The 18,280-nt window shown below is 46.2% G+C and overlaps 1 protein-coding gene across 2 annotated transcripts; it reads left to right on the forward strand.

Moving 5' to 3' along the window:
- The first annotated feature begins 148 nt into the window (after nucleotides 1-148).
- On the forward strand, nucleotides 149-18,205 carry cenpj (centromere protein J). Of its 2 annotated transcripts, XM_036138949.1 has the most exons (19): nucleotides 149-264; nucleotides 650-1,039; nucleotides 2,880-3,006; nucleotides 3,082-3,255; nucleotides 3,360-3,486; nucleotides 3,610-3,715; nucleotides 4,328-5,074; nucleotides 7,248-7,986; nucleotides 8,092-8,224; nucleotides 8,348-8,513; nucleotides 10,310-10,441; nucleotides 10,567-10,704; nucleotides 10,886-10,979; nucleotides 12,957-13,120; nucleotides 13,264-13,353; nucleotides 14,380-14,520; nucleotides 15,520-15,604; nucleotides 16,030-16,150; nucleotides 17,791-18,205. In XM_036138949.1, exons 2-19 carry the CDS (start codon nucleotides 680-682, stop codon nucleotides 17,981-17,983), a joined length of 3,837 nt encoding a protein of 1,278 aa, XP_035994842.1. In that variant the 5' UTR covers nucleotides 149-264; nucleotides 650-679; the 3' UTR covers nucleotides 17,984-18,205. The 2 variants fall into 2 exon arrangements, with proteins under 2 accessions (XP_035994842.1, XP_021163000.2); XM_021307325.2 differs by having other exon boundaries at nucleotides 149-1,039; nucleotides 12,960-13,120; nucleotides 17,791-18,204.
- The last annotated feature ends 75 nt before the right edge of the window (nucleotides 18,206-18,280 follow it).

Raw genomic sequence — 18,280 nt, forward strand, 5'->3', positions numbered from 1 at the left:
TTTTTTGTTATTGTAGGAATCTTTTAAAACAACACAAAATTTTGAACTGTATTTTTATAAAGAAAAAAAAACTCGAAAGGCACCAAAAAAATTTCATTTTAAATAAGACACTTGAAATACATTACCCACAATGCACCAACAACCGGCCCCTCTCGCGGGCTTTGTTTTGACAATGGCGGTAGGGTTCGAAAATTCAGTTTGTTTTACTTGGGTTACGTTTTCTTTTACACAAGCAAAGCGGGGTTTTTTTCTTGTGCGTAACAGGTCATTACAAATTAATGTTAAAAACATTAATGATGCCGTGAATGTACGCGTTTAGTTAGTAATACAACAGCCGTTTAAAACGTTGCGTCTGGGGTTAAACATTATACCGGGAGGCGTAAACAGGTAGGTCTTTTAACTGCTACGTCATGTAAATAAAATGCTCACCATTCTGGGCGTTTAACTGCACCGAAACAAATGCCTCGGATGCGGTACGACTAGCGTTTATTTAGAAAGCGGCACAGCTGGGACTAGGCCGTGTTTATACAGGCATGATCGGTGGCATCTTCTCTGGAACCTGGATCCTTAGACAGCGTTCTAGACGTCGCTCATTCACGGTAGCGTTAACGCTTGACCTGTCACCGTAATCTGTCTAATCCCGGATTAGCAAAGGCTTCCCGAAAGCACCTCGCTCGGCATGTCCTCTCCGTCCGAGCTGCGCTGCTCCCCGGCGGACTTCTTGACCAGGTGGATGCCGAGCAGCACCAGAGCCGGGGTGATCCTGGGCCCGTCCCCGGAGCTGGCCGGCTCCATGCGGCACGTCGCTGCCGCCGTGCCCGATCCGCGGCACCCGGACGACTCGTTCGCCTCGGATTTCGCCCCGCTGCCTGCCTCCGCGGACAGCAGCTGCCTGGACGTGGGCGGATGCGGAGAGGGAAGCAGGCCGGGCAGCGAGCTGTCTCCTGCGCCACACGGGATGTCAGAGGGACACGTCGGGAGTTTGGAGGAAATGGCGAGTAAAGCTCGGGACCTGCCCCTGATGGTGAAGCTGGAAGAGGTAAGGACGTGGTTCTGACACCGCATATTATTATTATTAATATCCATGTTGCCTACCTCGACTCCTGTATGAGATTATCAATAGATCAATCATAAACTCCTCTTTGAGTCTAGACGCCATCAGAAAGGCCTTAACATGACATCTTAAGCTGGCAGCTCCCTCCCCTGCTACTAGATTCCAGTAGATGGACTCAAACGTGACCAATTCATGTCTGATTTTTCACAGGCTGCCTGTAACCATTCATTTTACTGGCAGACGGCCTTGGATTATACTGAGAAACAGCCTTATTGGTCTCATTAGACTAAACCTGCAACCGTGCAATGTGGAGAATTTAGACCTTATATCTTACATGATTAACACTCACAGCTCAATGCAAACGTACACTTCATACGGGTCACCAAATGCTTGAAAATGAATAAATAATAATAAAGAAAGAGGGCGTTCAGGATTACCCTATGGGTGTTTTACACTGCTCAGATACGGAGCACGGAGTTTCGTAGGAACGTTTGCCAAATCTTTATGTACACGTTAAATCTCATAGGTATTTTCTCCTTAACAGGTACAATGTCAGCAAAAGGCGCGTAACATTCTGCCTCCTGATCAGAATAATTAGCACTTTCTCCAGACGTGTATCGAGGCCTTATCTATGCCGCATTGTGCAACACATTTCTGTAGCTGTGGGGTCATATTTACTATGAATATTCACACGGTGAAGATGTTTTTTTGTTTTTTTTTTTTGCTGTGCTGATTCGGTTTCTGTGCTCTAGGGTTGTTCTCTGGTCAGCCGTGACGGAAGGTCCTCTAAATGGACGCGTTCAGGTTAAAGAAACGCATCAGATCAGTAGAACCTACAGGGGTGACCTGAAGGGACGATCCAATCGAGCGACGGAGGCTAACCAAGTAGATGCAATGAAATGAGCAGGAGGGTGGCCAACGGGTTTAATACCCATGCACTGCGTTGGCATCCCCTGCTATTTTAGGCTTCCCTCTCGTAAGGCTGTTCACGCTGACCAGGGCTTAAATTGCAAAGGGGGGGGCGTTGAAGAAGGTAAATACTCTTAACTCGAGCTGCTTTTGGTAAACAGTCTGCGATCGTGTCCGTGTCCTGTCGGGTTCCCTTCAAACCCAGAGATAAAGAACCCTGATGGGTGTCAGACGCTCCCGCTGTGATAACCCCTAAGTAACCGAGAGCGGTTTCATGAATCCTGGAGCTGACGCCAAGCGTTACAACATAAAACCTGATCTGACTGCTTTTATTTCACACAGAAACAAATTCCCACTGTTGCTTAAATAATATGCCGTATTGATTATAACACAGTTATGTCGTTATCTATGACGTTCCTTTAATGGTGTTTGGATTTTGATACATAGATTTAAGCAAAAACACAATACCCTACCTTATTTTTAATTATTTTGGCTCCTTTTTTTTGGCAACACATGGCCGACAAGCTGATATTTGCTGAATATTTATAGCTGTCTGCTCCAGTAGAGCAGGCAGTCGCCTTATTAACCGGGGTGTTGCTCATAACTTGTTAAATGTAGTTTTAAAACCGTATAATATGTAGTATAATGCTTATAAACCAAACCCAAAGAGCAGGACAGGTGTAGCTGACTGAGAGTACACAGCAACAGACGGGGGAGGGGCAGCGCTGTCCCCGCTAAGCGGCACCAAGCCAGAGAAAGTTTGAATAACCGATACTTTTTGTAGCATCTCCTTAAAGCGCTTTAAAAGCTAAGAGGACGTTGTGTAGCGTCCCAGTTTACCCCGGCGCTGTTAACCGGACTGTGTGGATCTGGGAGCTGTACTAGCGGTTTACTCACGCCGTGTGTGTTTCTGCAGCTGAGGAGATGGCAGCAGCACGTGCACGAGCAGCTGAAAGCCCAGCAGCTGGAGGAGCTGCTGAGTCTGCAGGAGGAGCAGCAGAGACTGCTGGGGATAGTCAACGTGTCTCACAACAGCCCGGCAGGTCGGTAAATGAAGCCCCCCCGCCGTTACTCGTTTTTACTAGAAAGCATGCAAGCATCTGATTTCTCCTCCACAGGAAGCCCGGGGTTGCCGGCAGCGCAACGGCGAACGGACGCGATCCGGGCCAGCCCCGATGGGAAGCGCACCGAGACGAGCCGTGGCCTCCAGCAGGAGCTGCAGCTCTCACCAACACGCTGGCAGGAGCGGCTCTCTGCACACCCAGGATGTGAGGACGACAACAGCAACCAGGGTAAAATCTATTTCGTTTTAGGCAGAAAAAAGGCTTTGAGACACCTTGAGCGCGTTGACATAATAAACAATGCCACTGCATTTTACACTTTGGACCTCCTGCAGGCAGGTGGGACTCCAGCGAGGAGAACCCGGAGCAGAGTGTAGACCCGAGACCTTTTTCTGAGCCGGACGATGCTTTGGTGCAACCTGAAGCCAGTAGCAGACAGCAGGAAAAGGCCTTACATGACAGGTAAACACTTGTTATATTTTACTAAACATTAAAACCACTCAATAAAACACATACCACATATGTGCCCTCTTAAAGTAGATTTTCTGACATTTATTGCACTTTTTGCCCTCCGTGGTTCCGCAGGCCTATTAAACCAGGTATTGGGGGGCAGAAGAAAACCTTTGAGGAGCTGCTGGAGGAGCAGCTGAGGCTGGAGGAGCAGAGGCTGAGGTCCGCCCAGCAGCCACGTGTAAGAGGAAAACTACCCGCACTATAACACTGGATTGTCCTAGAGGGGCAATGCGCAGAGTGTACACACAAAACGGACACAGGAACACCCAAAAGAGAGAAGATAAGACGATTAGAAGGCTGTATCAGGACTCCGGTCAGCAACGTTTATCTCAGATCATTTAAAAAGCCAACAGATGGAGGACTATAAGGCCTCAGCTAATGGTTGGATCATGCCCCCCCCTCCCATACTATAGTTGTTGTTGTTGATATTCCAGGGATTAGAGTTGTTGCAGACGCTGATTTACACACTGCAAAAACAGAACTAAAAATAAGTTAAAAGTTTTTTGAAATGAGTGTATTTGTACTTTGTTTGAGCAGCTAAATAAGATAATCTGCCAATGGAATAAGATTTTTGCACTTAAAATAGGAAGAAATCATCTCCATCAACCTATTTCAAGTGCATTATATCTAATTATCTTATTTTAAGGGTAAATTACTCTTTCCATTGGCAGATAATCTCATTTATCTGCTCAAATCAAGGACAAATACACTCAGTTCAAGTAAATTGTACTTATTTTTAGTTCGGTTTTTGCAGTGCATCCAGTCAACCTTTGTGTTGTGACCTTAACAGGAGCCAGCCAGACCCGACGCTGCAGGCCCACCCAAGAGGCCCTTTCTGAAGCGAGGCGAGGGCCTTTCCAGATTTACCAGCGGCGCCAAAGCTCCAGCGGCGCAGGCGCGGGACAAGAAGGAGCAGAGACCAGCAGCTGATCCCAGAGCCATCCCCCGGAGCCACGCTGCTCCCGCTTCCACCCTGAAGGCCAGTTCCCACGCCGCCCCGCTGCTTCCTGTCCAACGCAAAACCGCTGTCCTCAACAAGGAGAACCGAGGCAGGGGAGCCTGTTCGCCGCCTGAGAGCAGGGCGCCGCGGACAAAGGTTCTGGGGAACCATCAGAGGCAGAACACCGGACCGGCGGCCATCCGAGCCGAGCCGGAGGCCGGACAGGTAAAGCGCCTGCCGGGGCAGGAGAAGGAGCACGATGCGGGCGTTTCAGTTCAGGCCGCGAGGAACAGCGGTCCCGACCCGCAGCCCAACCCTGTAACCAGAGAGGTGGGAGTGTCGGGAGGGCCAGGGAGGCCCGGTAGGGATGCCGGGAAAGAGAGGAGCTCTGGTCCTGAAGCGGCAGCAGCAGCAGAAGCTGGGTCCGGGGACGGAGGAGGACCGCCGCGGGATTCCTTCGACTCGTCGTTCCAGGAGAAGCTGCGGCGCTGGGAGTGCCGGCGGCAGCTGGAGAACATGGAGCTGGGAGAGTTCGAGCTGCTGGAGCAGGCGGCCGAGGAGCTGTCCTTCTCGTCAAACTCCTCCTTCATCATGAAGGTGACGTCTAAATGCATCTACAGCTGCTTGTTATTAAAACCTTTATGTTGACCCGTTCTATGGCTGTGAAATAGCAATGAGCCAAAACAAAAAATCTGTACTTTCACTGTAAAGGAGCTTTACATGAGGAGGAAAGTTCATCCACCTGCTCTGGTGCATTTTAACGTGACCTATGGACATGATCTTTAGCTGTTCCAGTCCTGTGTGGTCACCGCCTCAGCCCTCAGGACTTTTCCTCAAGGCCGTCAGCCCTGAGTACCGTAATGCGTCACCATCGATTCAACCAGAAAAAAAACTTTCTCAGAACATGTTATTTCCTCTTATGCGTTAGGCACGGAGTCTCACAAAAGTATTCACACCTTTTAAACCTTTTAGACTTTGCAACGTTACAGTCATAAACTTTATTGGATTTTATGCCGTCAACCCAGAACTGCAGGTCTCTCCATTGTCTCTCGCAGAGAACAGAGAGGTCTGCCTTAAATCCCGCTGTATGTTATCTAATTCATTAAAATGTTATTGCATAACATACATGTTTGATGCAATGAAACTATAGAACTTAATACTTGGTGCAGAAACCTGTGGTTCACAGTTGCAGAGGTCAGCTGTTTCCTCCGTGCAGCTCTGCTCCGGACCTTTTAATAATATAGTAATAATAGTAATATCATCTTTATTGTCATTGAAACATACATTACAACAAAATTTGTTCTCTGCTTTTAACCCATCACCCTTGGGGAGCAGTGGGCTGCCATGTGCAGCACCCAGGGAGCAATCAGGGGTTAAGGGTCTTGTTCAGGGACCCAGAGTGCAGGCGCTGGGGATTGAACTGGGTACTTGCATCCTTCTCTGAGTGCAAGCGCGCTGCTCTAACCACTAGGCCAACACTCCCATAGGAGTGGCCTCAGGGCCGACTCTGGGCAGCACACCGTCTCAGCCTCCTCTGAGGATTTCCTCCTGGGTTCAGGTCTGGACACGGGCTGGACTGCTCCACCACCTTGAAACGCTTCTTTACGGAGCCTTATTTGCCGCGGCTGTGTGATTTGGGTCATCGTCATGCTGGAGGTGCCAGCTTCAATTCTGACCTCATCCGACCGCACGACTCCCCCCCCCCCACCCCCCAGGATGAGCAGGGGGAGCTTGTGGGCGCTGCAGGAGTTTAATCCGTCATGGCGTGGCGTAACCAATGGTCCTGTCTTCAGGTCCCTAACCAGGCCCTGACGGACTCTCCTGTGGAGTTCTGGGCCGATGGCGCTCCTTCCTCCTGGTCATTCATGCGCCTCCAGGCGAGATTTTGCATGGAGCCTCGGTCGGAGGGAGATTAACGGCGCCGGCCGTTGTTTTCTCACCACGCTGCTTGTCTTGAGCAGAAATGTGGTTTTGTCCCTGGTGGCCCTTTGGTCATGGCCGTGTCTCTGAGTAATGGGTGAACAGGTGTCTTCTCTACAGGTACTGAGTTCAAACAGGTGTGATCAATACAGAGTGGAGGATAGAAGGTCAGTTTAAAGACAAACTCACAGATTTCCTGCTGGTTGGTGGTGATCAAACACTTATTTAGTTATTTGATAATCATCCAATGTCATTTTCTGGATTTCTCTGCACCTACAATTAAAAGTGGAGCCCCCCCCCCCCGTTCTTTTTAAAGTGGGAAAACCTGACAAATCAAAACATTCAGACTTTCCACTGTAGCTCTAGCCTAGTCAGATTGGATGAGGAGCAACATTTTGTTCTCCTGCTGCATTTCCTGAACTGAGTTTAGTTGTGTATTTTGACTAGGCCATTATGACGCATCCCCACAGCATTATGCTGCCAATGTGGGGTCCGGTGATTTATTGATTTATTTTTGCTGAGCCCCTGACATGACTGGTGGCCAGCAGCGTTCCTTAGGACTAGTTGTCGTGCCAGCAGGTTCTCCCACTCTGTTCCTGTGAGCCTCTCAGCTCTCTCTGCCCTGCCAAGCAGCTCCGTCCTCGCCATTGAAGAGAAGACGTCCTATCGTGTGGATGAACCCCCGGCTTATTAAGCCCGGCTGTTGTTGCCGTGGCACTGGTTGCCGTGGCACTGGTCGCCGAGGAATCTGAGCCACAGCTCTCGTCTCGTCTTCCTCCGCTTCCTGCGGCTGTCGCCGGTCAGCTTAGGGCGTCGGTGTGCAGTCTCAGAGACTCTCTGTGCTCCGCAGGTCCTTCACCTGGACCAGCAGAAGAGGCAGGCTGCCATCGGGCTCCACCAGAGACGCCTGTCCTCCACCCCCATCAAGCTGACGTCGGCGAGCGAGGCTCAGGGGAGCGGAGGTGGGCGGCGCGCCGAGGGGTCAGGGCGTGAGGGCTCTCCCCAGGAGTCGGCAGCGTCTGGGAGGAGCGAGACGGGAGGACAGGGATCTGGAAGGAAAGACGAGGATGACAGCGGCTCTGAGTTCGGAGACGTCCAGCTTAAAGGGCCGCTTCGCTTCTCTGCCTCCTCTAACCCTGCATACGACAAGCGGTCGTACCAAGATGAGGACGGTGTCGGGGATTCAGCGTCAGACGGGGCAGAAGAAGAGGAGGAGGAGGAGGAGGAGGAGGAGGAGAGCAACAGCGTTGGCAGCAGCGCTGATGATTCCACTCTGATGGAGGACGGGGACAGCCAGCAGAGGAGGGTTATATTCGACGACGACGACACGTGGACAGACGCCAACGACTCGGCCGCCAGCAGGGAGGGGGGCAGCGGGCCGGTCAGTCCGGGCCCACAGCCGGCAGCTAGGGGGGCTGCGGCGCAGGAGGAGTGTGCGTCAAGGAGCGTAGCGGTGAGCAGACCCGCGGAGGCCGATCCCGCACCTGCCTCTCAACTCATGACCCGGCTCTTCCCGTCGCTGAGGCCAAAGCCTCCGCCGCCCGCTCCCCCGGCTGCCTCAGAGAGCAAGAAGCCACAGGACGAGCCAGGTGACACCTGCCAGACCGCTCGCTGCCACGGCTCGCTTTTAGAGGAGAGATGCTCCCTCCAGGAGATTTAGGTTCTGACGTTCCGCTTCTGTGTGATTCCTCCAGCCCAGCAGGTCGGGTCCAGACAGCTCAGGGAGAGACTGGCAGAGCTGGAGATCGAGATCGAGAGGTTTAAGAAGGAGAACGCGGCGCTCAGCACACTCAGGCAGGAGAACGAGAAAAGACAGGAGGAGCTCAGGTGAGACGTCTGGCCGCGTGAAAAGAGGGTTTCACGCTTTCTCATCACGCCCTCCGGCTTTTCCGAACATGTTTTTTCTGCCTCTGCTTTCTTTCGTCTGTTAATTCTCTCCTGCGTTTGTAGGAAGGAGCGTTTGGCGTTCGAACGGACAAAGGCCGAGGAGCTGGCCAAGTTCGAGGAGCACAAGAAGGAAGAGAGCAGGAGGCTGCAGAAAGAGCGCAGCCTGTTTGAGAAACACGCAGCAGCAGCCAGAGCCGTGCCTGACAGGAAGGAGCGAGAGCAAATCCAGGTTGGCTCACAGAGCCTCACATCACAACACAGCTGCAGATGTTTGTGTCTGCAGTCCTTAAAGTCTCCGTGTAGCTGGGGGTGGGCCATGTGGGCCATGTGGACAGCAGCAGTCTTCTTCAGGGGTCCGTTCTTCGTACGTCGCTAACTCAGTTAGCTGGATTTGATTGTTGACGATTTGGCATGATCTTGGATTGTTTGGTTCTTCGAAAGACTTCCTGCACTTGCTGTCATAGCAACATGTTGTCATAGCAACATGTGGTCATAGCAACATGTGCGCCAGCTTAAACCTGCTCGCTTGCAGGCTTATTTCATGTAAACAGGATTAGATCGCAGCTGTATAAGCGGAGGAGATAGGCAAGTCTGTCGTATCCATGTCCATTTTTACGACAGGAACCTGTTGCGGAAGGTGCAAGAATAATTTGCAGAGTTTTTCGAATTAGCTGCGTATTGCGCAATAGACAGGATCCTTTAGCGCAGCGCGACAGTGTAATTGTAGAGATTTTTCTTGGTGGCTGTTATAAACAGACAAACACATCATTTAACAGTGGCTTTTTAAGAGGAAAAAGTGGTGTTGGAGCCATAAATAGAAAATATTTAAGTTATTTGTATGATGGTTTGCTTTTTATTTTTATCATATTCAGTAAGAAGATTTGTTCAGGCCATTTTATTGTGAAGTTTAGTTTTACTTTGAAAGGCTTGCTTCCTGTCGAGCCGTATATTGTATTAGAAAAAACTATGGATGGATTATCTAGACATGGAGCAATAAAGTTTTACCGTGTAAACTGTGGATGACTTGGAAAAGAAAGAACTTAATTTTTTATAGATAATTTTTTTGTTAAAATTCCCAGTTTGCACGCGTCCTTTACTTCCAGTGTCTGAGGAATGATACCGAAATTTGAATCTCTTGTCATAACAAGTGCCTTTTTAAAATTAAGTATAATAATTAAAGGCTACCATTTTGTAGAATATTCTTGTATTTCACTTTTACTTGTCCCCATGTTCTAGTGGGTCCCGTGGAGGCTCTGACATAAAAGAACAAAGTAAATATCAAATTATTAAAATGCAAAAATTAATACTGTAGAAAGTGATAGAAACATCTAACATGGACAGTATTTACGCATTAATTTGTCTGCTGCTTTTTGACAGCCCTCTCTCCTGGCTTTAACAGACTTTGAGGTGTTCCCTGTCGTTTTAATAATGACTCAAATTCGGCATAACCTTTATTGATCCTTTTTTTTTTTTCTATCATCGATATACGTCCAGCGATCGACATATATTGTTATTGAAATATTGTCCAGCCCTAACAGTAACTGCATTTAACTATATTTTTGAATGTATTGATATTTATTGATCTCAAACCAACAGTGGAGAAAATAGCAAAGATAACAATCCTGACAATAATGGAAGTTTTGGGTATTTTCAGACACCAGTAGTTGGACTTTATTGTTGTCAAGATGAATACAAAATTCTTATCATAAGAAAATTTTCACGCTAAAAATAATAGTCCGTGGGCCAGAATCTGCTGGATCACTTTTCGTATGAACTGTCAGGCGGCAACTTTCTTCCACCGGGATAAGTTGCTACACATAGCAGTGATCTCAAAACACCAATGTTCCCACGTTTTTTTTCCTCTCAAATGTTGGGCTAAGGTGTCGCCTCCACATGTAATAATTAGAGTGAAGCTGCTTGGACCTCTTTACTCTGAGCGGACTGAACCGCCCGTCTGTGGTTACCTCCAGTGTTTTTCTGCTAAGTATGCCGCGCGCTAAAGCATGTCAAACCTCCTCCTAACAGTCGCTGAAGCAGCAGCTGAGCTCCCTGCAGGAGGAGCTGAAGAGGAGGGAGAGTCGCTGGGCCTCCGCTCACAGCCGGCTGCGACTGCAGGTGGACTCCCTGAACCAGGAGAACGACTCGCTGCGGGACGAGGTGCGCCCGCCGCTCCACTCTTAGCCTCGCTCACACGTAGGACTGAAGTCCACACGTTCCCACAGCTGGCCTCGTCTTAGTGGGGCTCAGCAGCACGTCACGCGCCTTTTCTCCTGTGATTTAAGATTCGAACGCTGGAGAAGCTGCGCCTGAGTGGCTGGAGGACGAGCTCCGCCTCCGCAGAGAAAGGCGTCCAGACCAAAGACGGGCCCAGAGCATCAGAGAGCGGCGTGCCCTCTGTGGCCAAAGGAGTAACATTTGCAGTAAGTCTGGTAGTTTCATTGATATTTCTATGCTGTTAAATGAAATGACGCTTAGTTAATATAATCAGAACGACGTCAGAGAAGTTACGGTTTGCCCTAGTTCTGGGTTAGTGTGAGCTCTGATGACCTTTTTAATGACAACTACGCTGTGATGTGAATGACCCGGACTCGTCCTGTTCAGACCCCTCTGGACTCCAGAGGAAGCAGCTCCAGCCCGCCGCTGAGCAGCACGGCCGCAAGGAGCAACTCCAAGGAGAGCAGTCAAGGAGGTGCAGGTAGAGACGGAGCCTTTAAACGATTCTGCCACCGCGTGTTGTAGCAACAAGCTTCAGTCTAGGAGGATTCTTGAAGCCCATGTTGCTTTTTCTTGCCCCCGTTTACATGGTAAAAATGACACGAGGATAATGAATACTACACAAGTCTCAATTTAAACCAAAAATAAACATTAGCAAAACTGTAACAAGGGTTAGCAAACAATATGCTGGTGAAGATTCTCAGTCATCCAGGTCATGGTCATTCCAAAAAAATGTAAAAAACAAAGCAACTGGACTTGTTTTCCGTAGTTGAAGACGTTTCGCTTCCTCTCCAGGAAGCTTTCTCAATTCAAAAAGTCTGGAGTAATGTTGAGTAACAAGATTTATACCATTGCCCAACAAAGGCCTGTAATGGCTTAGATAACATGCAGGCCAATAACAACCCTAACGACTCCCCGTTACAGAGGAGTGGACCAGTTTTGTTTCAATCTGCTGGCTTAATGGCTTTAACGACCGCCCATTACTAAGGGGTGGTCCTATTTCTGTTGTTTTTGCATGTTATCTAAGCCATTACAAGGCCTTTGTTAGGCAATGGTATAAATCTTGTTACTCATCATTACTCCAGACTTTTTGAATTGAGAAAGCTTCCTGGAGAGGAAGCGAAACGTCTTCAACTACGGAAAACAAGCCCAGTTGCTTTGTTTTTTACTTTTTTTGGATAGCAAACAATGTAAAACATTTAAATAACGATAAAAACAAACGCAACGTAAATGCTTGTGCGCTTCATGTAGCAGCATGAGGCCTTTGTAGAGCAAATTACCGTCCTATTTAATATCTAGTATCTGTGAACAGCAATGCAACAAAAGGTAAATAAAAAACGAAATGTGAACAGTGTGAATCTGAGTGTGCCAATGTCAGTACAAGAAAAACACACATTTTGTCTGGCCGATGTATCGCTAGACCTCCAATTCAGTTTTGTTTTTTCAACGCGATTAAATATTTGGTCTAATTTGACCAGAGTAGTCTCTTTCGTGTTAGTGGTAAACTGGAATTAGGACTTTTTATGACTTTCTTTAAAGCCATAAAGGCCAGTTGGACTGTTTGCTAATTAGGTGACTTCTCACGCCAACAAAACTAAATACCAACCAACTATAGTTTTCCTTCTATTTCTCTGCTCTGTAACGATCTATTATATAAAATCCCAATGAGACATTTATGTATGGCTGCATCATGATGCAAATATCATCATTTTAAAGCTGTGTCCCAAGTTACACAGGACAGGATTTTTCCAGCGTCCTGGTTAATTCTAGATGCTTACATTATTTTACGTCTACGCACACAAATGAAATTATCCCAAAACAACTACCAAGCTGAAAAAGACTCAGCGCCGTTCCTGCCGTTTATAGGCTCTGCATAGCTCTGGTTTAGTTTCTTCTGGCCAAATGACGTGTTTCCAGGATGCATAATCCTTCTCCAGCCTGTCCTTAGCTTAGTTCACTTCTACTTGAATGTTTGCCTCCTGCGCCAGTAGAGCTTTAATTGGATTTTACCAGCTTTGAGCTTTACAAAGTTAACGCAAATCATTGCGCAACAGTTGGCTGGGTCTTCTGCAGAGTCATTTCACTTGAATGCAAAGTAAAATAAAGTTAGGACATTTAAAAAAAGCTGCCAAAATGTATTTGCTCTATTTAGGAGCACTTTGAAAATAATGAAATTATCGGGGGTTCATAAATTTGTTCCTTTTGTCCATGAGGTTTATTTTATTTTTTAAAGTACATCTGAATGTAAATCTAAGCTAGAAGAGGAGAAAAAAAAACAGTTTTTACTGATTAAACATCAGTGTAATCAGAAAGCATGCTGACAAGACTTTCATTGTTTAGACAGACATGTCTTCACATTAAACATATTTCTCTCTTTCAACTATACAAACTAGAGTTGCTGTCTAAATGTCTCTGACAGAGGAGCAGTCAGTGATGCTTGATGATCTGTGGTTGTCAGCAGGGATGAAGAGCAGCCTGAGGAGGTCAGCTGCTTCAGGGCCATCATCATCCTCACCTTCAACGTTTTCTGGTCAAAGGATGGAGGAAAACCCAAGAGCTGCCGGCAAGAGCCAGGAAAAGCCTTCCCACCAAAAACCCGACCACTCACAAGACTGCTCTCCAGTAGGTGGCGCCGTCCGTGCCGTTCCCTTCAAACTGGGCTGATCCTGCAGATAAAGCGGAACGTGTGCTTCTGATATGACCGACTTTAAGGACAGTCTGTGTGTCTGTCATGGTCTCCGTCACTAAAATTTATTTTTTTACAGAGAATGGACGTGGTGCCGCAACAAGCAGGAGGCTGGGAGGCTAACGAGGAAGAGCGACCTCAGGAGGTGATCACACACCCTGATGGCAAGGTGAGACCGTTGGGTTGTATCGACACGTAACACTGATAGGAGCGTTTAACCCGCCAGGCCACACTGCAAAAATAGGACTAAAAATAATAAATTTTTTCTTGAAATGAAAGTATTAGTCCTTGATTTGAGCAGGTAATTAGGACTATTTGCAAATGGAATAAGATTACCTGCACTTAAAATAGGAACAATTCGTCTCCATCATCTTATTTCAAGTGCAGGATATCTAATTATCTTTTTTCAGGGGTAGAAATACTCATTCCATTGGCGAATAATCTTATTTACCTGCTCAAATCAAGGGCAAATACATTCATTTCAAGACAATTTTACTTATTTTTAGTTTTGTTTTTGCAGTGCAGCATAGAAAGGCCTTCTAAGCATCGTCAAGTGCCAAATGTGACGGACTAACATGTTTAGTAAAAAAGGTTCTGGTGTACACCAAGTACAGGTGCATCTCAAATTTATGGAAAAGTTATTGTCGTTCAGTAATTCTCTTGAGAAAAAGAAATCAGGTTCTATAGACCCATTACACAGAGGCTCACTGGCATATTAAAGCATTTAATATAAGTTAAATGCTTTAATATGCCATATTAAAGCATTTAACTTTGTTAAATGCTTGAACGCTGCTTTATTACTGAACACTGTCAATGTCTCACTGCTTTGGGGACACAGCGAGGCCATAAAACCATAAAACACCACTGCTAGCAGGAATCTGTTGTTCAGAGAAGTTAAAAGCATTGTTTTTTAAGCTGGTTTCGTCATCCTGTTTTCTGAGTGACAGAAGTGAGGGTTTTTATTAGCTGTAAGCCGTGATTATTCAAGATGTCCAGAAACAAATGCTTAGTGAAGCTATGTAAGCTACACTCTCTGTTGAATTAGTGAAACATTTAATTGAGGATCTAACTTACTGAGACTGTTTATTGGTTTAAAAAAAATCGTATGAAGGATGCAAGCTGTTATCAGTTTGGTGAGATTATTGTAGTCCTAGGTGAAGTTTTTGATTTTTAAAGGAAATCTTTGTTCTATTAGATGGAGACGGTTCTGGCTAGTGGCGACCGTCTCATCGTCTTCCCCAACGGGACCAGGAAGGAGGTGTCCGCAGACGGGCTGTCAGCCAAAGTCACCTTCTTTAACGGAGACACGAAACAAATCACAGCCGATCAGAGAGTGGTGAGAGTTTAAGTCCTATAAACGTCTGATTACATTGAGTAAACCTGTGCATGTGGGGCCGTCGGACGTTTAGCTGTGGCTCTGGTCCAATTTGATCTCGTTTCAAATGTTTAATGGTGCGTTCACACGGAATGCGGTTTTGGACCAGCTTCACCGCGTCATCAAATACGCTTGTCTGCTCAGCTCAACAGGGCGGACCGCGTTATTACAGAGAGTCACGGTGCTGAATTTAATGGTTGAAAGACGAATAACGGCGGCGGCCCTGCACGTCCACCAGACGGTCATCCCGCCTCAGGGACGGATCACTCGTACAACCGATGTCAGGACAGCGGGGATCAGAGCTAGAGGGTGGGCAGAAGCGACGACTGGCTGAATTATTCACTGCAAATAGGAAACTAAAAGTACAGTTTTCTTGAAATGAGTGCATTTTTCCTTGATTTGAATGACATTAAGCATTTACCCCCCCTAAAAAAAGATTATTAAATATTCTGCACTTGAAATAAGACGATTAAGATGTGTTGTTCCTATTTTAAGTGCAAAAAAAATCATATACCTCCTTACATCAAGACAAATGCACTTATTTCAAGAATATTTTACTTTTAGTTAAGTATTTGCAGTGTTTAAGTCCTTTTTAAGGGCTAAATTCAAACTTTCAAACCCGCCTCCAAACACCTAAAGATCACTCCTTACTTCATCCCACGTCAACATTAAGTCTTCAATCTCCCATTTAGTTAAAAAAATCTTTGTCTCCGCTGCGCTCCTTCACCGTGTGTCACAACAACCAGTCCCTGATTGGTTGCTGTGACGCGGTTAGACAGAAACGTTCAGGTGTTTGAACTCTGGCTAAAGTCGACAGCACCGTGGGCCGCTCCTCTTCCCATAGGGATGATATGTAAATCACGCCGCCTCAGCCTCGTTGGGTGTGGACGCACCATTAGAGTGAATGAAGCAGAGCTGGCTGTGTGGTGAACAGACTTCCTGTGTGATCCTTGCCATTAGATCTACTACTATGCTGAGGCTCAGACGACGCACATCACATACCCCGATGGTATGGAGGTCCTGCACTTTCCCAACAACCAGACAGGTGAGAGCAGACATGAAGCCGTGTTTCTGGGAGATGAAGGCTGCTCAGTAGCCTCGAAGGATTGGGTTCATTTGCATTATTTACATTCTGGAGGAGTGTGAGGTCATTTCTTTCCACTGCATATTCACCTTTGTTTACATCTTATTTATTCAGACATACTAGACATTGTAGTAATGGAGGTGTAAATTTGAGTGATTGCAGTTCACATGCATTGGCATAATTACATTTTCAGAATTCTATTTAAATTTAACTAGGAGATAAGGAAATATTTTGATGTAAAATGCTCCTGTGGGAAAACTACTAAATCAGCGCCGTAACAATTTTAAAAATAAAATTCCTTAAGCTTTAAGGGTTTTAATCCATCTAAAAAACAACAATAAAACCTTTTTATTTGCAGTTGCTCCAAACATTTATTCTTGTTCCAGAAAAGCATTTTCCAGACGGCCGCAAAGAAATCACGTTCCCAGATCAGACGGTGAAGAACTTGTTTCCTGACGGCAGGGAGGAGAGCGTGCTGACAGACGGCACCATCATCCAGGTCAACCCGTAAGTTCAAGCTATAGTCGCTAATCCTGTTCAGAAACACTTTGTCATACCGGGTAAAATGGTCCTTCCATCCTAAAAGTAGTAAACGCATTCTGTATTCACAAAGAGGACGTTAAAGTTTTCTGTGGGAGCTGCTGGCCTGTAAAAATAACCAATCCATTCCCCTCGGTCCAAAGGGCGCTCATGTAACGCCAGTGTGTGCTCGTTCCTGGTCAGTTTCTGCTTGCTGGCTGCGCATTAGCACTTCTAGTGTTTATGTATCCAGTTAGCTTAGCAGTTAGCTTTGGTGTTAGCCATTCTTTGTAGCTCTGCTGCTCTCACCGTATGCTTTGAACATGGCAGAGTCACCAGTGAACTGCGTTCATAAGAGAAAGGCCTCAGTAGAAAGAAATAAGATCGGAGTAGATTTGGGAGATTTTTTTGTCACGCGATCTCCTGAAGAGAAGGTAAGACGGTCCTGCACATGTGCATTTATTCAAAAAGAGACTTGGGGAAACTTCCAGAAGATCGTAGACCCTAGCTTTAACTAAACGCAGCCGATCAAACATCATGGTCGACAACTGTTCAGGGAAAAGGTCGGCTGATATTTTGAGACATTATACTCACCTTTGCCATCGCTTTTAGGTAACAGCAGGATTTAATTTTCTTTCCTGAGTCTGTGGGACGTTCTCATGTCACCGCTGATGCACCCGACTTATTTGTTCAACCAAAGAAATTACTTCTGGTGGTTTCAAATCCAACATGTGGACTTTCCTTCTACCTGTGAACTGTCATGAAATTGTCAAAAGCACCTCAAAACAAAGATTTCTTCTTCTGCTGGCTAAAGAGCAATGTGTCGCTTTATTCCATCTAACCTGTAAGAAGTGATCTCCCTCTAGTCGAGCACCTTACCAGCCTGTTTGTTCCCTGCCAGCTGATTTCGTACAACCTAGCCTAGCATTTCTTTTGACCAACAAAATGGAAGAACCTGACTGTTGTGTAAGCTATTTAGTTTGTGCTCATTTGATGCTTAAGATGATCTGTTAGACGCAAAACGTCTTAATTATAGCTCCTAGCTCCTCTTCCTTGACCGTTTGAGTCAACACACTGCAAAAGGCAACAAAGTAGGTAAAATCCTCTTGAAATTAATGTATTTTTCATTGATTTGAGCTGGTAAATCAGACTATTTGCCAATGGAATAAGATTTTTGCACATAAAATAAGAACAATTCATCTCTATCATCTTATTTCAAGTGCAGGATGTCTAATTGTCTTTTTGTAGGGGTACAAATTCTCAGTCCATAGGCAAATACTCTTATTTAGCTGCTCAAATCAAGGAAACGTATACTCATTTTAAATCGTGAGCTCCCTATGCTAAAGGAACTATGATAGGAAGCATACGGTCTCCTTTTCCTACCTCCTTCCTTACTGACAGTCCTATTCAGTTTGGCTGAAGAGTCCATCCCAATTACACCCCTTCAGATGCAGCCTTTGTGAGATTAGTGGGGGTCCTTTAGGTGTCAGAAAAGATGCCTGACTGCATTCCACAATCATCCGCTCAAGCTGTCACTGAATGATTCAAAAACATCCTGTTCGTTGGTTTTACAGAGTTCAGCCACTCTCTGGACGTTTTCAATAATGCCAGTTTGTTGTTTTTATCAGCGACGGCACCAAAGAGATCCACTTCAACACGGGCCAGAAGGAAATCCACACGGCCGAATACAAAAGGCGGGAGTATCCAGACGGTACAGTGAAGACTGTTTACACCGACGGCAGGCAAGAAACCCGCTACCCAACGGGGCGGCTCCGGGTCAAAGACAAAGATGGAAACGTGGTCCTGGACAACCGGGCATAACGTTCAGCATTATGCCATCAGAGCGAACATTTGCATTTGTTCATTCTGTGTCACACTTTAAATATCAATGGTTGAAACAAGAGACCAGACTGAGCTCAGCCTAATCCCATTTGGTGCCTCTTTTTTAAAGCATTAAATCCAAATGCCAGACAAAAAGGTAACTACATTAGACTTGTTTTATTTTATTTTTATTGTGTAAAAATATTGCATATTTATTTTGTAGATGTAATTTTTCTCCTAAAATAAATGTATTTTATATTTATTGACTCTGGTCTTGACCCGTTAATGATGTGGATT

This window comes from Fundulus heteroclitus, chromosome 7 (assembly GCF_011125445.2).
Source record: "Fundulus heteroclitus isolate FHET01 chromosome 7, MU-UCD_Fhet_4.1, whole genome shotgun sequence".
Taxonomy (NCBI): Eukaryota; Metazoa; Chordata; class Actinopteri; order Cyprinodontiformes; family Fundulidae; genus Fundulus; species Fundulus heteroclitus.